The 22,377-nt window shown below is 44.8% G+C and overlaps 1 protein-coding gene across 1 annotated transcript in view; it reads left to right on the top strand.

The window, feature by feature from the left end:
• The window catches only part of LOC139274809 (beta-galactoside alpha-2,6-sialyltransferase 2-like), a 119,365-nt gene that overhangs the window by 21,955 nt on the left and 75,033 nt on the right, over positions 1-22,377 (top strand). Inside the window, exon 2 of the mRNA XM_070891501.1 lies at positions 10,120-10,217. Coding sequence (XP_070747602.1) covers positions 10,120-10,217 — 98 coding nt within the window. The remainder of the gene's footprint in view (positions 1-10,119; positions 10,218-22,377) is intronic.

Below are 22,377 nucleotides of genomic sequence, written 5' to 3'. Positions count from 1 at the left end.
GTGTCCTGTGGAGAGGTACTTGGGGCCAGTACCTCCAGAGTGGAGGCAGGCATGACTGGAGGACCACTAGGTGGCCTTGGGTTGGAATGGCTTCTGGATCATGGCGATGCAGGTTCTTCGAAGTCCGGGCTCTCATCCGTCAAGAACAGACCCAGCGGATTGACAGGTGACAATCGGAGCTCCTCAGCACCAGACATAGTAGGATCGTCCGCCAACTCCTGCCCCACGCCCCCACCTTCTGGCCTCTGTGGCCTTGCCTGGGGCCGCGCTGCTGGCTGAGCTACAAAACACAAATGAGGTTATTAGAGGAGAAGGAGGTGCTAGGGTGACAAGGTGAGTCCAGCGCGACACACAGCATATGCACGACAAAAGCACCATTGCTCTCAAAATCATCGCAGACATCACATTTCATGACCATCAACACATTTGCATTGCAATGATTTTCATTCGGCCAGCATTATTTCTATGACACATTTAGAAATCATCTATCATATATAATTGTTCGGATATGAGTTGATGTGGCATCTATTGACTTTACATCATGCAATGGTGTAAGCTTTACTCATGTGGCATCAATTCAGGGTCTGCAGATGCATCCGTGGCTGTCCAGGGGTGCTTCCCCACGAGTGAGAGCACTCGTTCCTCAAGTCTGTGATGTCACTGGGGACTGGTAGCCCCCCACCTGTTCGCCTCTGCACGGACCTCATCGTTGATAACTTCTTCTGTAAAACGTGACAGGACGACATGGCATGAGATCATTGTGTGATATAATTTCTAGGTACTGTCATAGAGACTGATACAACAAATAACCGACAGATGTAATCATGATTATTTTCTTTACCTAAAGACGTACACCGTGACCGCAGGCTTTGAGTAAAACATTCCCGGTAAAAGTGCAAGATCTCACATCTGCTGATAGTCACTCATGACTGTTACAAATCAAATTATATAAATACATAAGTAAATGTAAATCAATGTAATACTTACTCTTGCGGATCCCACAAGGTCGTTCCATCGTTTGCGGCATTGGTTGCCCTCACGCACCTCGTTGATTGCCGACAAGATCACCTCTGCTATCTCGGTCCATATCTTCCGGTAGGCCTTTGGGGTGGGCTTCCCATGCCCTCCGTGTCAAATCATCCCCAGCGCAACTCGACCTCCTGCAGGAGGGAGGCATTTGCCTCGTCCGAGAACCGCCTGGCTCTTTTGCGGCCTCCAATGTGCTCCTCTCCTACCTCACTGCTCTGTCCAGCGTCAGTCATCACAGCATGCTGTGATGCCTCCTCCTCTCTCTCCATTATCGGGCAAATTTGGTCAAATACTTTTTGTTTCCCTACTTGCTGTGAAGCTCTAAAGTCTCTTTCCTTCCTCCCAAAGCAGCCACACCACACCCAGCCATGCTTTCAGTCCCTCTGAGCTCCCTTACTCTCTGTCTTCTCTTCTGCGCATGTCATGGTGACCCTTGACCTCCAGAATCGCGGGAATCGAGCGTTGCCATGCCGTTGCTAAGAACGGCCACACTTTATGGCAGAAGGTCAAAAAAATTTAATGCTTCCGCCCATTTGATATCGCTCGCGGTAACAGCCATTTTCAAAAATGTAAACTAGGTGTTTTGAGAATGGGTGAGAAGCCGGCGATCTGAAACCCTTTATTATCACCCACGCTGGAAATAACGCCCATTTTTGGGCAATAAGCCCAAAAATGGAGGTTCTAGCCCATGGAGTCAGTTCACAGATGCCCAAATCTTGAATCTAAATTAAAGGAAGAGCAATATAAAAGGCTATTTTGTGGTCTGAGAATTGGGTGCAAACCAATGTCCCAACATTCCAAGGGCATAAGCCATGTTCTGTGGGGTTTTAACTTTTTAATGTAATAACGTGTAAATCTTCGTCTTGTGTGCTTGTATTCTGATTGTCAGAAAAGGAAAATTTAACTTTTTTGTGCAATCGAATCATCCCTACACCAACTGTGAAATTGTCTTTGCCCATAGAATGAATAGCTCTAATGTTCTAGCCTCCCAGGAAAGGTCATTTTACTTCAGAGGTATTTGCTGAATGATTAGAAGGAACCAGTGATGATATTGGGATAAAAACAAAAAATGTTGGAATTACACAGCAGGTCAGGCAGCATCTGTAAAGAGAGAAACAGAGTTAACGTTTCAGGTCGATGGCCTTTCATCAGAACTTGAAAAAGTAATTTAATCACTCATGCTTTCCACCGTATCACAGAACTTCCCTTATTTTCTTTCCTCCCTGTAATGTATTTGTTTCGTGGGTTCTTTGCTTAAGAATTCACCACAACACATTGCTATTAAGAGCTAGTTGGTTTATTAACAAAGGTTTAGCAATCTCACTACATATTACCAGTTCATCCACCAGGCTCACAACCACCTGCCTCATCGTGGATCCCCTGAACCCAACTAGCTGGGGTTTTATTGAGTCTTGTGAGCATCATGTGACTGGCTAAGCCACTCACAACTCAACAGCTCTAGAAATCTATGAGCATACTCACAGGTGCATACATTAAACTGTTTCCCCCTTTTTTAGAAGCAAGGTATTTATACAATATTTCAAAAAATTGCTCATCATGATTACAATTTTACAAATTTGACTGCTGAGCCCAAGTATCTTGTTGTTAGCTTTTAGCTTCCTCCTGCTCCAACCTCCATTTCTTTGCAGTTGGCTGGCTATGCGCATTTTCTGTATTTTTATTTGGCTCCGTAGATTGTCTTGGGGAATTTCTGTTTTCAGGGCATGTATCCCAGGATTCCCGACCTCTATCTTTCTGTGTTCTCTTGAGTTTCCTTGGAACCCTCACATCCATCCTAGTGTTAAATTTCTTCCCAAGATCTTGATATTCCCAGTTATCAATATCCTGTCTTTTTGGTTCGCGATCCCTCATTGATCTTTTCAACTGAACCCCAATTCCGCCTCCCCCCACCAGGAGATGCAGTCTCTGCGAGATTATCCATACCCGCAGAACCGCCTTCAGTCAGCTGCATCTGAGTTGGTGGGGACATGGACGTTGTGACCGTTGTGTCCCTTGAAGTACTTGAACCTGCCAAAACACTCTCTCTGATCATCGTCCAAGTCAGGCTCATAATTATCTACTCATGGTACCAAAGCCGCATCACTTGTTAGAATTATTTGATCCACATGAACCTTCCTGATGTATTCACCAATTTTGACTAAGATGCCACATACCCGAATAATTGTATCAATGTCCCATTTGCGTGGACTTGCCCTTTTTGCTCTTTAGTACAGGAATGATAATGACGTTTCTGCACCGATTGTGCCTTCTCTGTCAGACAAGTTCAGTTGCAATAAACTGAGACGCATCCTCAGCCTACGCTTCATCAATAATTCAGCAACTGTGTACCCTGTTGTAGAAAGAGGTGTAGTTCTGTTATTGAAAAGAACAGCCTGTGCTTCATGATCACTGATGATCCAGTCTGTAGAACTTGTTTCCGCAAAGCCTTCTTGACAACCCTGACCGACCTTTCAGTTGCACCATTTAAAGCAGGATGATATGGTGCTACCAACGTGTGTTTGATACTGTTGTGTCTGGCAAAATTCTCAAATTGCATGGACTGAAATTGCGGCCCATTATCTGACACCATTTCTTCAACCATAGCATGCAAAAATGTCCTGTAATTCATTCAATGCACGCTCTGTAGTCGTAGATGACCCCATATGTCGTACCTTCAGCCATTTTGAATGGCTATCGATTCAAACTAGAAAATTATCACTGCCGCTCTCGCAAAAATCAATATGTATTCTTTGGAATGGTCTCGTTGGCCAAATCCATGTTTGCAGCAGTGTCTTAGCTGACAGGGTTCTGCAGTCTTGACAGAGTGTCCTTTTGTTACTAATACTTCCAAGTCTTTATCCAACCCAGGCCAATAAATAAAACTTCAGGCCACCACTTTCATGTCTACGATGCCAGTATGCTCACCGTGAAATTCTGTCAAGACATTGGCTCGTAGTGCACTGGGAATGACTACTCTCAGGCCCCATTTTAGACATTCCTGCTCACATGAAAATTTGTGCCGACGATGATAAAAGGCATTATCCCCTCATCTAAATGTGTCTGATCTTCAGACCAGCCTCGCAGGGTGTGCTCTTAGGTCCGCTGTAACGTGGCATCTTTCTGTGTGTGCTCTGCGCTAACAGAGGCGGTGACCGAAAGTCCACATCTAGAGTGAAGAGTGACTGTACGTGGCCAATTCCAGAATCTTCATGAGGCAACCTTTTGTCTGCCTTCGGAACTACAGCGAGGTGGCCAAGTCACTCCTATCAGTCTTCACTACAACTCAATTTTGCCCCAATTTATCAAGCTCTCACTCAACCTGCAATTTTAATGTATATGGTACCGGCCTTGGTCTAAAAAAATTGATTTGACATCCGACCTAATCCAAATATGTGCATTGTATCCCTCGTATGAATCCTCAAACATATTAGCATATTTCTCCAGCAAAGTACCTAGCCAAAACGTAATCATTTCTGTACTACAGATGTTGTACCAATCCAAACAAAGCATTCTTAGCCAATCTTTGTCCACAAGTGTCGGCCGGTCGACGTATTTCGCTTTAATAATAGGTAATTTTGCTTGTTGCCCCTGGTATTGTACTATACACTCCATTTGTCCAAACATCTGCAGTTTTTCCCCTGAATATATTTTCAGCTCTACTGAGCTCGCCTTCAGTGGTATGCCCCTGAAATTCTTGTAACACATATCCTGACTCATTATTGAGCAATCAACCACTGTATCTATTGTCATATTAATCCATTGGTTATTAATTAGTACTAATGTTCTGAAATACTGACATAAGGAATATACTGTCTTGCCCTTCACTGCATATACACAAAACCTACATTGTTCTGATTGGTTACCACCCAGTGAAGTCTTTGATTATCGTTGGGCCTATCCTTGGATTTACATGCGGCTCAATGTGTTCCCTTGACACTTGACACCTTGCCCACTTGAACCGACACTGTTGTGCGGTATTGTTGCCATTACACCTATGACATTTATTCTTCTTGGTTTCATAACTCTCCCTCTGACTAGGGCTCACCCTCTTCTGTGTTTCTACAGTCCTGTGACTGTGAACTGCTACTACTGCCGGTAATGGGTGAAATTATTTAATATTTTTCTCTGCCATCTCCATGGAGGTGACTATCTTGCAAGCTTTCTCAAAAGAGAGATCATCCATACCTAACAATTTTGATTGGATGCATTCATCCGTTAATCCACATACAAATTTATCTTGTAAAGCCCTATCTAGGATTCCTCCAAAATTGCAATGTAGAGACAATTTTGTTATGGCAACAATGTATTCACTGATGGTTTCTTCAAGTCTTTGGTTTCTCATTGCAAACTTATAGCTCTCCGCTATTTCTAAAAGCTGTGGATCAAAATGATTCTCCAATATCTGTAGTGTGTCTGAGAATGAAGCATCCTTAAACTTTCTTGGGGTTAACAAATTCACTAAGATACCATAATTCTCTGCACCAATCATGACTGACAGAATAGCTTTTGTCTTCTCGTGCAGTGCTTGATTTCTTATTTGTGAATTTGCCACACCTGCTGGAACCTCATTGACATCATTATCTCTTAAAAAAAACATTTGCAATCTTTCACTGTAGGATCTAAACGATTCCTTATTGTTGTCAAAGGCTCCCAAATTACTGACATAACTCGTTGTCACATCCATATTGCCTTCTTATGTTAATAGCTGTTAATCATTCTCAATAATCTTGAATTGTTTTTCAATTACTCTAAATGGCTTTTCATAAGCTCTTTTTGTCAGTTCAACACTGTTCATACTCACAAAAAAATGGTACTACCAGACTCTCATTCAGGAATCACGCTGCCGGTATATCTCCTTGCTGTGCTCCACTTGCATAAAAGTAAATTCCACCAAAACTTTATTCATAAAGAAACTCCCATCCTCATTGCCATTTTGTAATGTATTTTCTTTGCTTAAGAATTGCAATTCAGAACTAGTTGGTTTATTAGCAAAGGTTTAACAATCACACTACACATTACCAGTTCATCCACCAGGCTCACAACCACCTGCCTCATCGTGGATCTCCTGAACCCAACTGGCTGGGGTTTTATTGAGCCTTGTGTACATCACGTGATTGGCTAAGCCACTCCCAACTCAACAGCTCTACAACTATTTTAAGTAGAACTTACAGCCGAGTACCCCCTTATTAAAGGGACACTGGAACACACAAATTAACAAATAAAACTTTGTGAATCTTAAACGATCAAATTAAAATTTGGTTGCCAGGGGAGATAATGCACTTCAGTCCCTCCGGTACCCACCTCTCACAGAAGGCTGCGAGCGTATCGGGGGACACTGCTTGCTCCATCTTCAGGGACACCCTGGCGCAAATGTAGCCACAGAAGAGAGGCAGGCAGTCGGGCTGAATGACCGCCTCGACCACCCGCTGCCTGGACTGGCTGATGGCCCCCTTGGCCATGCCCAGAAGCAGTCCTACGAGGAGGCCCTCAGACCTACCTGCTCCCCTCCACACAGGGTGCCCAAAGATCAGGAGTGTGGGACTGAAGTGCAACCAGAATTTGAGGAGCAGCCCCTTCAAATATTGGAACAGGGGCTGTAACCTCATACATTCAATAAAAACATGGAACACAGACTCTTCCAAACCGCAGAAATTACAGGCCGCCTGGGAGTCCGTGAACCGACTTAAAAACTTATTGCACGGGATTGCACCATGCAACACCCTCCAGGCCAAGTCCCCAATATATAAATGGAGGACTTCCATGTAGAGTGCACTCCATTGGGAACCGCCGCCTCCTCCGGACGGCAAGATGGTGCGCCATGGCGTGTCCGGACGGCAGACGAGGATGGCAAAATGGAGGGTGTGCAAGAGCAGCCCGTACAGGAATCTCCTCCACGCAGAACTGAAGGGGATTTCCTGGAGGCGGCTTCAACAGTTCTACAAACCTGTGAGCACACTCACAGATGCATATATTACTCCCCTACCTCGTCTTTCCCTGCCTCTGTACTTGCTTAAAACCTGATACATCTCTAACTTTTTCCAGTTATGATGAAAGGTCATTGACTTGAAACGTAAACTCTATTTCTCTCTCCAGAAATGCTGTCTGACCTACTGAGTATTTCCAGCATTTTCTGTTTTTATTTCAGATTTCCAGCGTCCGCAGTATTTTGCGTTTATATTAATATTGGGATACTCTCCTGTCCAGCACATACTAAAGATTGAAATTGGCCCTCTTCCATCCTGATCTCCCTCTTTCTCTTCCTTTCTTCCATGGACTGGTGGTAAAAGTACCATTTCAGTACATTAGTTTTCAGCTGTCACATAGATTCCTGGTAACATCAAAGGCTGCTTTAGATTTCAATACCATATGAAAGATAGATTTCAGGAACTAAGCATGGAATTACAGAGCACATTGTACAACATCTGTTAAGTTGCAGCTATATTGTATCTCTTGTTGCACTGCCATAGCATTACAACTTTTTTCAAGTTCACTGAACTTTGGCCAATTGTTTCTGTGCAATTGGATGTAAATAATATGGGTAATTAAGCAACATAACATTAATGTATAAGCATAAAAGGATATTTCTTATAACTGTCACCTAGCCTTGGTGGGCAAGTAGGCCCTTCCTTGGGAACAGTTGTTAAACTGGCTCAATCTCTACCACCTCAACCTATCTTGAGGTTGCATAGTTGGGGTGATAAGTATTGTACTTGTATATTGATGATCAATCACTAGAGGGGCCCCCCCTGAAGGGAGTAAGCTACTACAGCATAGTAGTTTTGTTACTGGACTAGTAATCCAGAGGCCTGGACTAATGATTTAGAGATGTGAGTTCAAATCCCACCATGACAGCTGTGGAATTTAAATTCAATTAAATAAATCTGGAATAAAATGCTGGACCATGAAACTACTGGTAAAAGCACATTTGGTTCACTAATATCCTTTAGGAAAGGAAATTTGTCATCATTACCAGGTCTGGACTATATGTGACTCCAGACCTACAGCAATGTGGTTGACTCTTAAATGGCCTAGCAAGCCACTCAGTTGTACCAAACCACTATGAAAACAACACACAGACTGCAGCAATTTAACAAGATAGCTCACCACCACCTTTTCTAGGGCAATTAGGAATGGCAATAAATGCTGGTCTTGCCAGCAACACCCATATCCCATGAACAAATGTATTAAAAAAATACACACCAGGCGCTTCTCTTATTACTCTTTGTGAGAATATTCCAGACAGTCTGAAATAAAAACATCATTACCACACCAGCTTGGGACATAACAGGAGCAGCAAGCGAGATAAAACACGTGAATTGGATTTCAAAATGGTTGAGATGGCATTTTGAAGCAGTCACTGCATGTCTGAAGTATTGCAAGGCCTTTATGGCCTTGCAGTAGCAGTTTTGAAAACATGACTGCAATGAAATGTCTTAAGATTTATTTTGTGAAAGCTACAACTGTCTTAGTAACATTGCGTTTCTCCGACAATTTTGGGGGGAAGATTTACTCCAATTATGTCACTGCCTCAAGTCTCACCTTATAATAAGTACAATGTGGGAAAGTAGCAGCATGGTCCATAGCTAGATTTCAATGTGCCATTGAAAAGCTGACACCTACTGCTGGAAGTAACAACTAAAAATTTGTTGCACCAAAATGGGAAGATCTACTCTGCCATCTTGTGGACATAAATATTTGGAATTCATGTTAATTGCTCTATAGCACTGTAAATTTACATACATCGGCATACACTGTGTACATTTCAGATTAATGGGATAAAAATTCATGTTTTCAGTGCCATTTCGTAGCACCATGAAATTACGATAAAATGGAGGCTGCCTCTCTTTAGCCAGGTGGTGGTGGGTCCCGTGGCAATGGTTATTTTCCTCCTTCCCTTTGCGTTGCCGGTAACTGAGAGTGCCCTGGAAAAAAAGTGGCAGCATGGTGAGGTCAATCGGGGTGCAACGTCACCACTCCAACCTTCGACCCTAGTGCTGAATTCAGCCACCAGGAGGGCGTTGCACGGAAGTTTAGGGGCTGTGCCACCAATCTCCAGCCCCCTCACCCCCCCCTCCCCTCCCCCCCCACGTACGAATTTATTCTCCTTAACTTTGCGGCCATGTCACCAGCAACTTTCGTGGTGAACACAAATTTCTAGGCCTGTATCTTTTGAGCTGGGAAAGAGAGGACATCCACAGCAATCAATTGACGGGAGTTGAAATTCTGCACTGTGGATTCAGCCACATTCCATGCCGTGCTGCTATAATCTGTAGCAATCAGGCCGGCCACTAATGAGATTTGATAACTGACTGATGCAGATTGAAATGTCCCCTCGAACATGCAATGTGCAACCAAAGAATGGATTTGAACTCGACACTGTTTATTAACTTATCTCAGTTTTATTTTTTTAATTAAAACTCATCTTCTAGCTTTCTATAAACTGGTGCATAATGTTACATTAATAATATGGTAAAAAATTTTAAAAGCAGTTTGCAAATGCTCCTTTATAGTCACTGAAGTACAGTTCTGAAGGCACTGGGCACAAACAAAAAAAATAATGTGCATGGACTATCCATTGGCAAAAAAGGAAAAGGAAAATAAATTGGGTGGAATTTTTGATTATTCACTGACAGTATCCTGCCTCACCCATACAGTAGCTTTGCTACTAGAAGCATTATAGCACTGGAAGGTTATATGAGGGAATGTTTTTAAAATACTGTAGAGTGTCTTTTGTATGCGTAGTTTTTAAAAGTTGTTACTCACAAATAGCAATTTCTGCAGAGGAAACAGTAAATGAAGGTAAAGCTGCTTGGCTCTGGTTGGTGAGAAGTCTAATAAATCTCTTAAATATAATAAATGGAATAATCTTGTTATCAGGATATCACAATTAAAGCTGCTATGCCTTCTGCTATAATTAGTGCTCTGATCTCTACATACAAACTCCCATATTATAGGGTCTGGATGAACTAAATTTGTGTAATTATAGTCTTCACTTTTCTGAGGGTCCGGTTATATAAAATAGCATAACACAATTCCATTCTCTTAAATTCCTGAATAAATGCAGGAATCATCATTATTTTTTTCTTTCAGATGCCCATGATGCAGTTCTGAGATTTAATGCAGCCCCTACACAAGGTTACGAGAAGGATGTTGGAAGCAAAACCACTATCCGTGTTATTAACTCACAAGTGAGTGATCGCATGCTTTTATGTATTTTTGCTTCAATTATTTGTATTTAACACTATAAAGTCCTCTTTCTACTAAGGAGACAGTGACCATTTGCTTTTAAGATTCTTTAATTTTTCTTTTTCAATTTTCTGAAATAGTATACTTTATGAAAGGGTTCTTATTAAAATGTTAATGTATTTTGAATGCAGATTATCACCGAGCAAAGTAAAAAGGATGAATTTCTTCATGGTGATTATTGCTATAGAGGCAGAATTCTTTCAGCACCTCTCTCTTGTGTTTGCCTCAACCAAACCAAACATTTTATGTGCTGGTTTGTAAATGAGTGTTTAGTGTGGAGTATTACAACCTCCTGAGGTGTTGATTGAGACTGGAGAGGGAATAAAGCAGAGGACTGCCCATTCACAGTCAATGCGTAGAAAATCATAGAGCCTTGCTGTTGATCCTTACTACTTCACTACATCATTTTGTGGAGAGATTTATGCAAGTTCTCAAATTTGTGCAAATACCTTTTATGATTTATATTTGGCCGTAATTTGCGTTGCCTACGGGCGTGTATGAGGTGCGCACGTGTCCATAGGGACCGCGCAAGTTCCGGGTTTAGGCATGCACGGCACATGCGCTAAAACCCAGAACTTGCGATCTGTCAAGACCTGCGCATCCCCAGGAAAAGGGCCTCAGCGGGCGGAGAGTTGGGCTATCATTAAAAAAAAATTCATTCATTAAAACACATGTACAATAAGATAAGGCTATTTTTAGTCCCTATAAAACATATAAATTTATTTTTCAAAAAAATAATTTTTTGTTTTAAATGTTTAATTATATTGTATTTTAATTCATTTTAAATATGTAATGTTTTTAAAATGTATTAGTTATGTTAAATGTATGTTTTGTGTGATCCCCATTCATGCTTATGGGGATTGCAAACATACAGAATCCCCATAAGCATGAATGGGATTCCCTTCTTTGATTTGTTGGGCCGGCTCATGTGATCCCAGGGGTGCTTGCGAACCGCATGCGTCCCTGAGATACGTGGGCCTCTATGCAGGTCTACGAGCAGAGGCTCAGGACCGCAAGTCTCCGTGGATCCCCGAGGCAGAAGCTAAGTACGTAGATATTTTGCTGGTCGGAGGAATCCTCCTGCGGGAAGCCTCCGACTGCAAATTCAGCCCCATTGATAAATGTTTTCCTAAACTCCAACATTCACAAAACATTTATAAAAATTCCACACTGTTATATATTTTAAAACAATAAGCAGAAAAATAAAGTGCTGTAGCTTTTTTAAAATCCTGTGACTTTTTACCGCTCTCCATAAGTTTGTGCAGTTAGTTGTGGATGAGCAAAACGTCTGTGATAACGAAAAGTTGTAAAATCTTGATGTAATTGTCCTGCAGGCAGTAAGAATTACAGTACTCTGTCTAACACTTTTGTTGCAATGTACAGATATTGATAAAAGTTGATTGAAATTGCTCCAACAGCATAACTCCCAATTAATTTTGATTAAGAACATAAGAACATAAGAATTAAGAACATAAGAGCAGGAGTAGGCTGCTGCACCATTCAATAAGATCATGGCTGATCTTCTACCTCAACTCCACTTTCCTGCACTATCCCCATATCCCTTGATTCCCTTAATATCCAAAAATCTATCGATCTCTGTTTTGAATATACTCAAAGACTGAGCCTCCACAGCCCTCTGGGGTAGAGAATTCCAGTTTGATTATGTTGAAGGTTTCTCTATGTATGCAATAATTTAATGTATTTACTCCATTTTTACCAGATTAATTGCATTTGTTATAAAGCTTAAAAGTTACAAAGGCCAGAATTTTCCCCTTGCCATGTGTGCGGGCTTGGAGGAGGGTCGGTTGTAAAAATTGCGAAAATAGGCAGCGTGTCAGGAAACCGGCCGTCATCCTGCCTCCTCATGCCTTTAACTCGGGCAGGTTTGCCAGAGCACCATGGACCTGATTGGGAGAGGTGGGCGACCTAATTAAACTAATTAAATGCTTGTTATCCAACCCTTAACAGGGTTTTTAACTGCAACTTCTTAATTTCACGAGCACGGGCACCACGCAGCTCGGGAATCTCGCCTGTGAAAGGGAGGCGGAAGTCCAGGGCCATATTGCGAGGGCATTAATTGACAGCTGGGAATACCCAATAATCATAGAATCATCGAAATTTAAGCACAGAAGGAGGCCATTTCGGCCTATCGCGTCCACGCCGGCCGACAAAGAGCTATCCAGCCTAATCCCACTTTCCAGCTCTTGGTCCTTAGCCCTGTAGGTTACGGCACTACAAGTGCATATCCAAGTATAGGTACTTTTTAAATGTGGTGAGGGTTTCTGCCCCTACATCCTTTCAGACAGTGATTTCCAGACCGCCACCACCCTCTGGGTGAAAAAATTCTCCCTCAAATCTCGTCTCAACCTCCTACCAATTACGTTAAACCTATGCCCCCTGGTTATTGACCTCTCTGCTAAGCGAAATAGGTCCTTCGTAAATCTCCTCTGTACCCTTTCCAGTGCAATCACATCTTTCCTGTAATGTGGTGAGCAGAACTGCACGCTGTACTCTAGCTATGGCCTAACTTCCCAGCTCTTGTATTCTATGCCTCGGCTAATAAAGGCAAGCATTCCATATACCTTCTTAACCACCATATCTACCTTGCCGACTACCTTCAGAGATCTGTGAGCATGCACTCCAAGGTCCCTTTGTTTCTCTACACTTCTTAGTGTCCTAACATTTAATGTGTATTCCCTTGCCTTGTTAGCCCTCCCCAAATGCATTACCTCACACTTCTCTGGATTGAATTCCATTTGCAACTGTTCCGCCCACCTGACCAGTTCATTGATATCTTCCTGCAGTCTACAACTCTCTTCTTATCAACCACGCAGCCAATTTTTGTATCATCTGCAAATTTTTTATCATACCCCCAATCTTCAAATCTAAATCATTGATATATACCACAAAAAGCAAGGGACCTAATACTGAGCCCTGTGGACCCCACAGCCTTGCAGTCACAAAAACACCCATCAACCATTACCCTTTGCATCCTGCCTCCGAGCCAATTTTGGATCCAACTTGCCACTTTGCTCTGGAACCCGTGGGCTATTACTTTCGTGACCAGTCTGCCATTTGGGACCATATCAAAAGCTTTGTTAAAACTCATATACACTACATTATATGCACTGCCCTCATCGACCCTCCTGGTTACCTCCTCGAAAAATTCAATCAAGTTAGTCAGACATGACCTTCCCTTAACAAATCCATGCTGACTGTCCTTGATTAATCAGTGTCGTTCTAAATGAACATTTATCCTGTCCCTCAGGACTTTTTCCAATAATTTTCCCACCACTGAGGTAAGGCTTACTGGCCTGTAATTGCTCGGTCTATCCCTTTCTCTCTTTTTAAACAAGGGTACAACATTAGCAGTCCTCAAGTCCTCCGGCACCACATCTGTAGCCAGAAAGGATTCGAAAGTGATGGTCAGAGCCTCTGCTATTTTCTCTTTTGCTTCTCTTAACAGCCTGGGATACATTGCATCCAGGCCTGGAGATTTATCCACTTTCAAAGCTGCTAAACCCCTTAATACTTCCTCTCTCACTATGTTTATTTCACCTAATATTTCACACTCCTCCTCCTTGATTGCCCCTCTCTTTTGTAAAAATGGACCCACGTCTTCCGCCCCTACACACAGATTAGCTTTATGGGGGAAATTTTGATGAACTTACCGCCCACTGCCGTCCACTGCCACCGACATTCCTCTGCTCGAACCGCCCAGTGCCACTTTCGCCGTGGCCTGGAGCGGGTGGGAGGGGAGAGCCGCCGGGAAGCGCCCGCCGATGTCAGCGGACGGCCGATGCGCGCAAGTGACCTCCCGCTCGCTGAGATGCCAGATTGGTGCGGGCGGGAGTCGGTGGCAAGACGGTGGCAGGACGGCAGTGGAACGCTGCATGGAGGCTGGTTTGTCCTGAATGGTGAGTGTCAAGATCCTGTAAAAAAGGTAAGTGGAATGTTTTTAAATTATTTCTTTACAGGTACTTACCTGGATGGGGTCCCCTGAAGGTCCTCAGATTTTTTTGTTGTTGTTGATTTTTATTTTTACCTCTTCGACCCTCCCTGGGCCCGACTCCTTCCTCGGCGGCACTTGGGTGGCAAGCACCTCTGCCGACGAGAATGAGATCTCCCACCCGCTGCCGCCCAGATTGGCAGCATACGTCATTCATTTGCTGCCCGCCGACCTTCGATTGACCTCGACGATGAAAACCTTGCCGAAAATACCGTCCGGTACCTCGCCGGCCATCGGCGGCACTTTAGGCGGTACTTGGGTGGGCGGAGGCCTTGATCAAATTCGGCCCCATGCTCTCTAATAGGCCCTACTCTTTCTTTAGTTATCCTCCTGCTCTTAATGTATTTATAAAACATCTTTGGGTTTTCCTTGATTTTACTTGCCAAAATGTTTTCAAGCTCTCTCTTTGTTTTTCTAATTTGCTTTATAATTTAATTTCTGCACTTTCTATACTCCTCTCGGGTTTCTGCAGTATTGAGCCCTCGGTATCTGTCACTGGAGGGCATGATCTTAGAATAAGGGGCCGCCCATTTAAAACAGAGATGAGGAGAAATTTCTTCTCTCAGAGGGTTGTAAATCTGTGGAATTCTCTGCCTCAGAGAGCTGTGGAAGCTGGGACATTGAATAAATTTAAGACAGAAATAGACAGTTTCTTGAACGATAAGGGGATAAGGGGTTATGGGGAATGGGCAGGGAAGTGGAGCTGAGTCCATGATCAGATCAGCCATGATCTTATTGAACAGTGGAGCAGGCTCGAGGGGCCATATGGCCTACTCCTGCTCCTATTTCTTATGTTCTAATGTTCTTATAAGCCTCCCTTTTTTTCTTTATCCTACCCTGTATGCCCCTTGCCATCCAGGGAGCTCTAGATTTGTTAGTCCCACCCTTTTTTTTTAAGGGGACATACTTGCTCTGAACCGTCAGGATCTCCTCCTTGAATGCCTCCCACTGCTCTGATACTGATTTACCTTGCAGTAGCTGTTTCAGTCCACTTTGGCTAAATCACATCTCAGCTTAGTAAAATTGGCTTTCTCCCAATTGAGAACTTCTATTCCCGGTCTATCTTTGTCCTTTTCCATAACTACCCTAAATCTAACTGATTTATGATCATTAGCACCAAAATGCTCTCCCACTGATACCCCTTCCACCTGCCCAGCTTCATTCCTAAAACTAAGTCCAGAACCACTCCCTCCCTTGTTGGGCTTGCTACATACTGGCTAAAAAAGTTCTCCTAAATGAGTTTTAGGAATTCTGCACCCTCTATACCTTGCACACTAATTCTATCCCAGTTACTATTAGCGTAGTTGAAATCCCCTACTATTACTGCCCTCTAGTTTTTTGCACTTCACAGAAATGTGCCTACATATTTACTCTACTATCTCCCTCTGACTGTTTGGGGGTCTATAGTACACTCCCAGCAGTGTGATTGCCCCTTTTTTGTTCTTCAATTCAACCCATATGGCCTCATTTGATCATGGACTCAGCATGTTCCCAATGTTGGGGAAGTCCAGAACCAGGGGTCACAGTCTAAGGATAAGGGGTAAGCCATTTAGGACCGAGATGAGGAGAAACTTCTTCACCCAGAGAGTGGTGAACCTGTGGAATTCTCTACCACAGAAAGTTGTGGAGGCCAAATCACTAAATATATTCAAAAAGGAGTTAGATGAAGTCCTTACTACTAGGGGGATCAAGAGGTATGGCGAGAAAGCAGGAATGGGGTACTGAAGTTGCATGTTCAGCCATGAACTCATTGAATGGCGGTGCAGGCTAGAAGGGCTGAATGGCCTACTCCTGCACCTATTTTCTATGTTTCTATGTTTCTATTCTTCTAGCATATCATCCCTCCTCACAGTTGTGATTGTTTATTTAATCAATACTGTGACCACCTCTCTTTTTTCATCCCACTCTCTATTCTGTCTGAAAATCCTGAAACCAGGAATGTTGAGCTGCCATACCTTCCCTTCTTTCAGCCATGTCTCAGTAATGGCTATTCAGCTGCAGCATCCAGAATCCGGAATTCCAGAATCCGGACTGTTCCAGAATCCGACCGATCGGTGGCAGGGTCGTCTGGGATCCGTAAGATGTTCCGGAATCCGGACCCGATGACCCTGCCGATCTCGGGGCCCCACCGCTGCCCGACCTCGGGCCTCGCCACCGCTCGCCTCGCCCCACCACCTCTATACTTACCTCGAGACCTCCACTCCGGCCCGCCCGACGACCTCCTCAGCGGGGCTGGCCCTCCCCACGACTTCCCCAGCAGGGCCGACCCACCCGACAACCTCCTCGGTGGGGACACACCTGACGACCTCTTCGGCGGACCCCGGACAGCCCAAACAGCTCCTCGGTAGGTACCCCCACCCCCCACCTTCTGATGTTCTCAAATCCGGAAATACTCGAACCTGGGCTCAGGTGTTTCTGGATTCGTGACATCAGAAAGACATTCCGAAGTCCGGAAAAATGCGAAATCTGGAACGGCCTCAGTCCCGAGGGTTCTGGAATCGAGACGCTGAACCTGTAATATCATACTCCCAAATGTCGATCTGTGCTCTCAGCTCATCTGCCTTATTCCCTAGACACCTTGCATTGGAGTATCTACCATTTAGCACTGCCAAACTCCCTTGTTGTCTATTTTCTAGCCTTTGTTTCCTCTGCTTTCAAAATTCACTTTGTAATGTTTTGCTTTCCATTACCAGCTTTGCTTCTCTCCCTTCTGAATCTATTCTCAGGTTCCCACCCCCTTCCAAGCCATTTTAAACCCTCCCCATCAGCACTAGCAATCCCCCCCCCCCCGCCCCCCGACGCGAGGATATTGGCCTGTTGAGGGGTAACCCGTCCGGCTTGTACACGTACCACCTCCTCCAGAAATGGTCCCAATGCCTCAGGAACCTAAAGCCCTTCCTCCTGCACCATTTCTCCAGCCACGCATTCATCTGCTCTATCCTACTATTTCTGTATTCACTAGCACGTAGCATCGGGAGTAATCCGGAGATTACTACCTTTGAGGTCCTGCTTTTTAATTTCTCTCCTAGCTCCCTAAAATCTGCCTGCAGGACCTCATCCCTCTTTCTACATATGTCATTGGTACCGATATGGACCACAACCTTTGGCTGTTCACCCTCTTCCCCCCACAATGCCCTGCAGCCGCTCAGTGACATCCTTGACCCTGGCACCAAGGAGGCAGCATACCATCCTGGAGGCACGTCTGCGGCCACAAAAACACCTGTCTGCTCCCCTAACTATTGAATCCCCTACTGCTATTGCTCTTCCATTCTTCTTCCTCCCCCCCGTGCAACTGAGCCACCCCTGGTGCGTGGACTTGTCTTTGGCAGCACTCCCCAGAGGAACCATTGCCCCCACCAGTACTCAGAACAGAATACTGGCTGGAGAGTGAGATGCACTCAGGGGACTCCTGCACTACCTGCCTGGTCCTCCACTTCTGTCTGGTGGTCACCCATTCCCTCTCTGCCTGCACACTCTTAAGCTGCGGGGTGACCACCTCTAGAAACGTGCTAGCCACGAAGTTCTCAGCCTCGCGGATGCACCGCAGTGACTCCAGCTGTTGTGCAAGCTCCAAAACACGGATCGCGAGCTGCTGCAGCTGGCAACACTTCCTGCACACATGGTCGTCCAGGACTTCCCACATGGCACAGGATGTGCATTCCACAGGACTGATCTGTCCTGCCGTGCCTCTATTTAATATACTATAAATTTTCTTAGCAGAAATAAGCTTAAAACTAAACAAAAATACTCACCAGCTACTCACCAATCAGCTCCTTCCCTTGTGCCGACATCACTTTTTTTTACTGACATCACTTTTACAAAATCTGCCTCTGTTGAATCGCTGCCGCTCAGGTCTGCTCTTTGTGCTCTGCCAATTCTGCAGCCACTGTTTATACCTCCTCAGGCTGCTCCCATGGTAAATAGACACACCTTACACCTCATTCGTTGCTGAAGGAAAGGCTCTTGCTGACTCCATTTTGTGTGCAAATTTAGGTTTCTGGAGTTTGCAGGTCATTTCTGCAACCTCAGAAGCCACTCTCACCACATTGCTAGTCACTATCACAACATTGTGGGATTGGCCCTCTGATCGCTACTTGACCTGCCATCTACATCATCAGCATGGGTGCCACTATACTTGTTATGTATGCAACCCTATGTAACCAGTATTAAACCGCCACCAGAGGGCATACCTGTTAGAGTCCCAAGGGATTCCAGCATCTCTTGGGAGCACTGTATATAAACAGGTCTCCCATGCTGTACAAGCACTCTGGAGTTAGAATAAAGGAAGTAAGGTCACACTTACTCACGTCTAGAGTACACAGTTACAATACTTTATTATGAACATAACAACTGGCGACGAGATAACGAACCATCACGCGAAAATGCAGAGAACTGTTGGTATCCTGGAGAAATTCTCAGAAGGGGACGATTGGGAGGCCTTCGTGGAGCGACTCGACCAATACTTCGTGGCCAACGAGCTGGAAGGGAACAAGAAAGCTGCCAAACGTAGGGCGATCCTCCTCACCGTCTGCGGGGCAACAACCTATGGCCTCATGAAGAATCTTCTCGCTCTGGTGAAACCAACGGCCAAATCATATGAAGAACTGTGTACGCTGGTCTGGGAGCACCTAAATCCGAAGGAGAGCGTTCTGATGGCAAGGTATCGATTTTACACATGTCAACGGTCTGAAGGCCAGGAAGTGGCGAGCTACGTCGCCGAACTAAGACGCCTTGCAGGACATTGCGAATTCGATGGATTCCTGGAGCAAATGCTAAGAGACATTTTCGTGCTTGGCATTGGTCATGAGGTTATCCTTCGCAAACTATTGACTGTTGAAACACCGAACCTGAGCAAAGTCATAACGATAGTCCAGGCATTTATGTCCACCGGCGATAACACCAAACAAATTTTGCAGCATAAAGAGGTTTCGGCAAGTACTGTACACAAAGTAACGTCGTTTTCAGGCAGGAATGCATATGGCAGAATGTACACGCCTGCAGCTGCATGACCTCAGATGACCCAGAGTCCACCATCAAGCGTTAATGCGAGGCAATTGACACCTTGTTTGCGCTGCAGAGGCGATCATCAAGTCCATCAATGCCGCTTCAAACACTATGCATGCAAAGGCTGTGGAATAATGGGACACCTCCAACGAGCGTGCAGACGAGCTGCAAACTCTGCAAACTATAAGAACATAAGAACATAAGAATTAGGAACAGGAGTAGGCCATCTAGCCCCTCGAGCCTGCTCCGCCATTCAACAAGATCATGGCTGATCTGGCCGTGGACTCACCTCCACTTACCCGCCCGCTCCCCGTATCCCTTAATTCCCTTATTGGTTAAAAATCTATCTATCTGTGACTTGAATACATTCAATGAGCTAGCCTCAACTGCTTCCTTGGGCAGAGAATTCCACAGATTCACAACCCTCTGGGAGAAGAAATTCCTTCTCAACTCGGTTTTAAATTGGCTCCCCCGTATTTTTGAGGCTGTGCCCCCTAGTTCTAGTCTCCCCTACCAGTGGAAACAACCTCTCTGCCTCTATCTTGTCTATCCCTTTCATGATTTTAAATGTTTCTATAAGATCACCCCTCATCCTTCTGAACTCCAATGAGTAAAGACCCAGTCTACTCAATCTATCATCATAAGGTAACCCCCTCATCTCCGGAATCAGCCTTGTGAATCTTCTCTGTACCCCCTCCAAAGGCAGTATATCCTTCCTTAAGTAAGGTGACCCAAACTGCACGCAGTACTCCAGGTGCGGCCTCACCAATACCCTATACAGTTGCAGAAGGACCTCCCTGCTTTTGTACTCCATCCCTCTCGCAATGAAGGCCAACATTCCATTTGCCTTCCTGATTACCTGCTGCACCTGCAAACTAACCTTTTGGGATTCATGCACACAAGGAAGAGGTGGGCACCGAAGGGACTGGAGTGCATCATCACGCCCGGCAACCAAATTTTAATTTGATTTTACGTTTTTTAAGTTTAATTTGTTTTAATTGCCGGTGCTTTTAGTGTCCCCCTTCCCTTTTATAGGGGGCACTGGGGAAAATTGTGATTTTAGTGCCCAAAAAAAAAAAACAAAAAAAGAAAAACACAAAAAAAAAGGGGGAAAAAAAAGGGCCTTGTAAATGTCTGGAGTGTCACCCAGGTCGGGTGGCACCGTTTAATGTTTTATGTTTTTTGCAGGTGAACTCCAAAAAGAGTTTCATGCACACAAGGACCCCCAGGTCCCTCTGCACCGCAGCATGTTGTAATTTCTCCCCATTCAAATAATATTCCCTTTTACTGTTTTTTTTCCTAAGGTGGATGACCTCACACTTTCCGACATTGTATTCCATCTGCCAAACCTTAGCCCATTTGCTTAACCTATCCAAATCTCTTTGCAGCCTCTCTGTGTCCTCTACACAACCTGCTTTCCCACTAACCTTTGTGTCATCTGCAAATTTTGTTACACTACACTCTGTCCCCTCTTCCAGGTCATCTATGTATATTGTAAACAGTTGTGGTCTCTGCACCACCACGTTGCAGAGCAAGACCGATCCATGGCAGATCAAACTGAACTAAAGACTCAAACCGAGGAGGCAGAAGTGTATGGGGTACACACCTTCACCATGAAATGTCCACTGATCATGTTAAAAGTCGAACTGAACGGAATTCCAGTATCAATGGAATTGGACACGGGTGTGAGTCAGTCTATCATGAGCAAAAAGGCCTTCGAGAGGCTGTGGGGCAACAAGGCACACAGGCCCAAGCTGAACCCTGTTCACACCAAGCTGAGAACTTACACTAAAGAGCTGATCCCTGTAATTGGCAGTGCAGCAGTAAAAGTCTCCTATGATGGAGCAGTGCACGAACTCCCACTATGGATTGTACCAGGAGATGGCCCCACACGGTTCGGCAGAAGCTGGCTGGGAAAAATCTGCTGTAACTGGGATGACATCCGAGCGCTCTCGTCTGTCGATGACACCTCATGTGCCCAGGCTCTGAGCAAGTTTTCATCGTTATTACAGCCAGGCATCGGAAGTTTCTCGGGGCGAAGGTGCAGATCCATCTGGTTCTCGGTACACGACCCATCCACCACAAGGCACGGGCGGTGCCATATATGATGCGAGAGAAAGTGGAGATTGAGCTGGACAGGCTGCAATGAGAAGGCATCATCGTGTCGGTGGAGTTCAACAAGTGGGTCAGTCTGATTGTTCCGGTTCTCAAGGGCGATGGCACGGTCAGAATTTGTGGGGTCTATAAAGTAACGATTAACCGTTTTTCGCTGCAGGACCAGTACGCGCTACCCAAGACAAATGACCTATTTGCGACGCTGGCAGGAGGGAAGACATTCACCAAGTTGGACCTGACCTCGGCCTACATGACGCAGGAGCTGGGGGAATCTTCGAAAGGCCTCACCTGCATCAACACGCACAAAGGTCTGTTCATCTACAATAGGTGCCCGTTTGGGATTCGATCGGCCGCGGCTATTTTTCAAAGGAACATGGAGAGTCTGCTAAAGTCGGTTCCGCGCACCGTGGTTTTCCAGGACGACATATTAATCACAAATACACCATCGAACACTTGAAGAACCTGGAAAAGGTTCTAAGTCGGCTAGATCGTGTGAGACTCAGGTTGAAACGCTCGAAGTGTGTTTTCCTAGGGAGAAGAATCACGGCAGATGGCATCAGACCCACCGATGCCAAGACAGAGGCCATCAAGAACGCGCCGAGACCACAGAAAATGATGGAGCTGCTGTCGTTCCTGGGACTCCTCAATTATCTTTGTAATTTCCTACCCAGGTTAAGCACCTTGCTAGAACCTCTACACGTGTTGCTACACAAGGGCGATGACTGGGTATGGGGGAAATCACAAGAGGCTGCTTTTGAGAAAGCCAGAAATCTGTTATGTTCCAACAAACTGCTTGTTTTGTATGACCCATGTAAACGTTTAGTGCTAGCTTGCGATGCGTCTTCGTACGGGGTCGGGTATGTGTTACAACAAGCAAATGAATCGGGAACATTGCAACCGGTCGCCTGTGCCTCCAAGAGTTTGTCCAAGGCCGAAAAGGCCTGCAGCATGATTGAAAAAGAAGCTCTGGCATG

This window comes from Pristiophorus japonicus, chromosome 10 (genome assembly GCF_044704955.1).
Source record: "Pristiophorus japonicus isolate sPriJap1 chromosome 10, sPriJap1.hap1, whole genome shotgun sequence".
NCBI lineage: Eukaryota > Metazoa > Chordata > Chondrichthyes > Pristiophoridae > Pristiophorus > Pristiophorus japonicus.
Note: the sequence above shows the minus strand (reverse complement) of the source record. Positions and strands in the feature narration are given on the sequence as shown.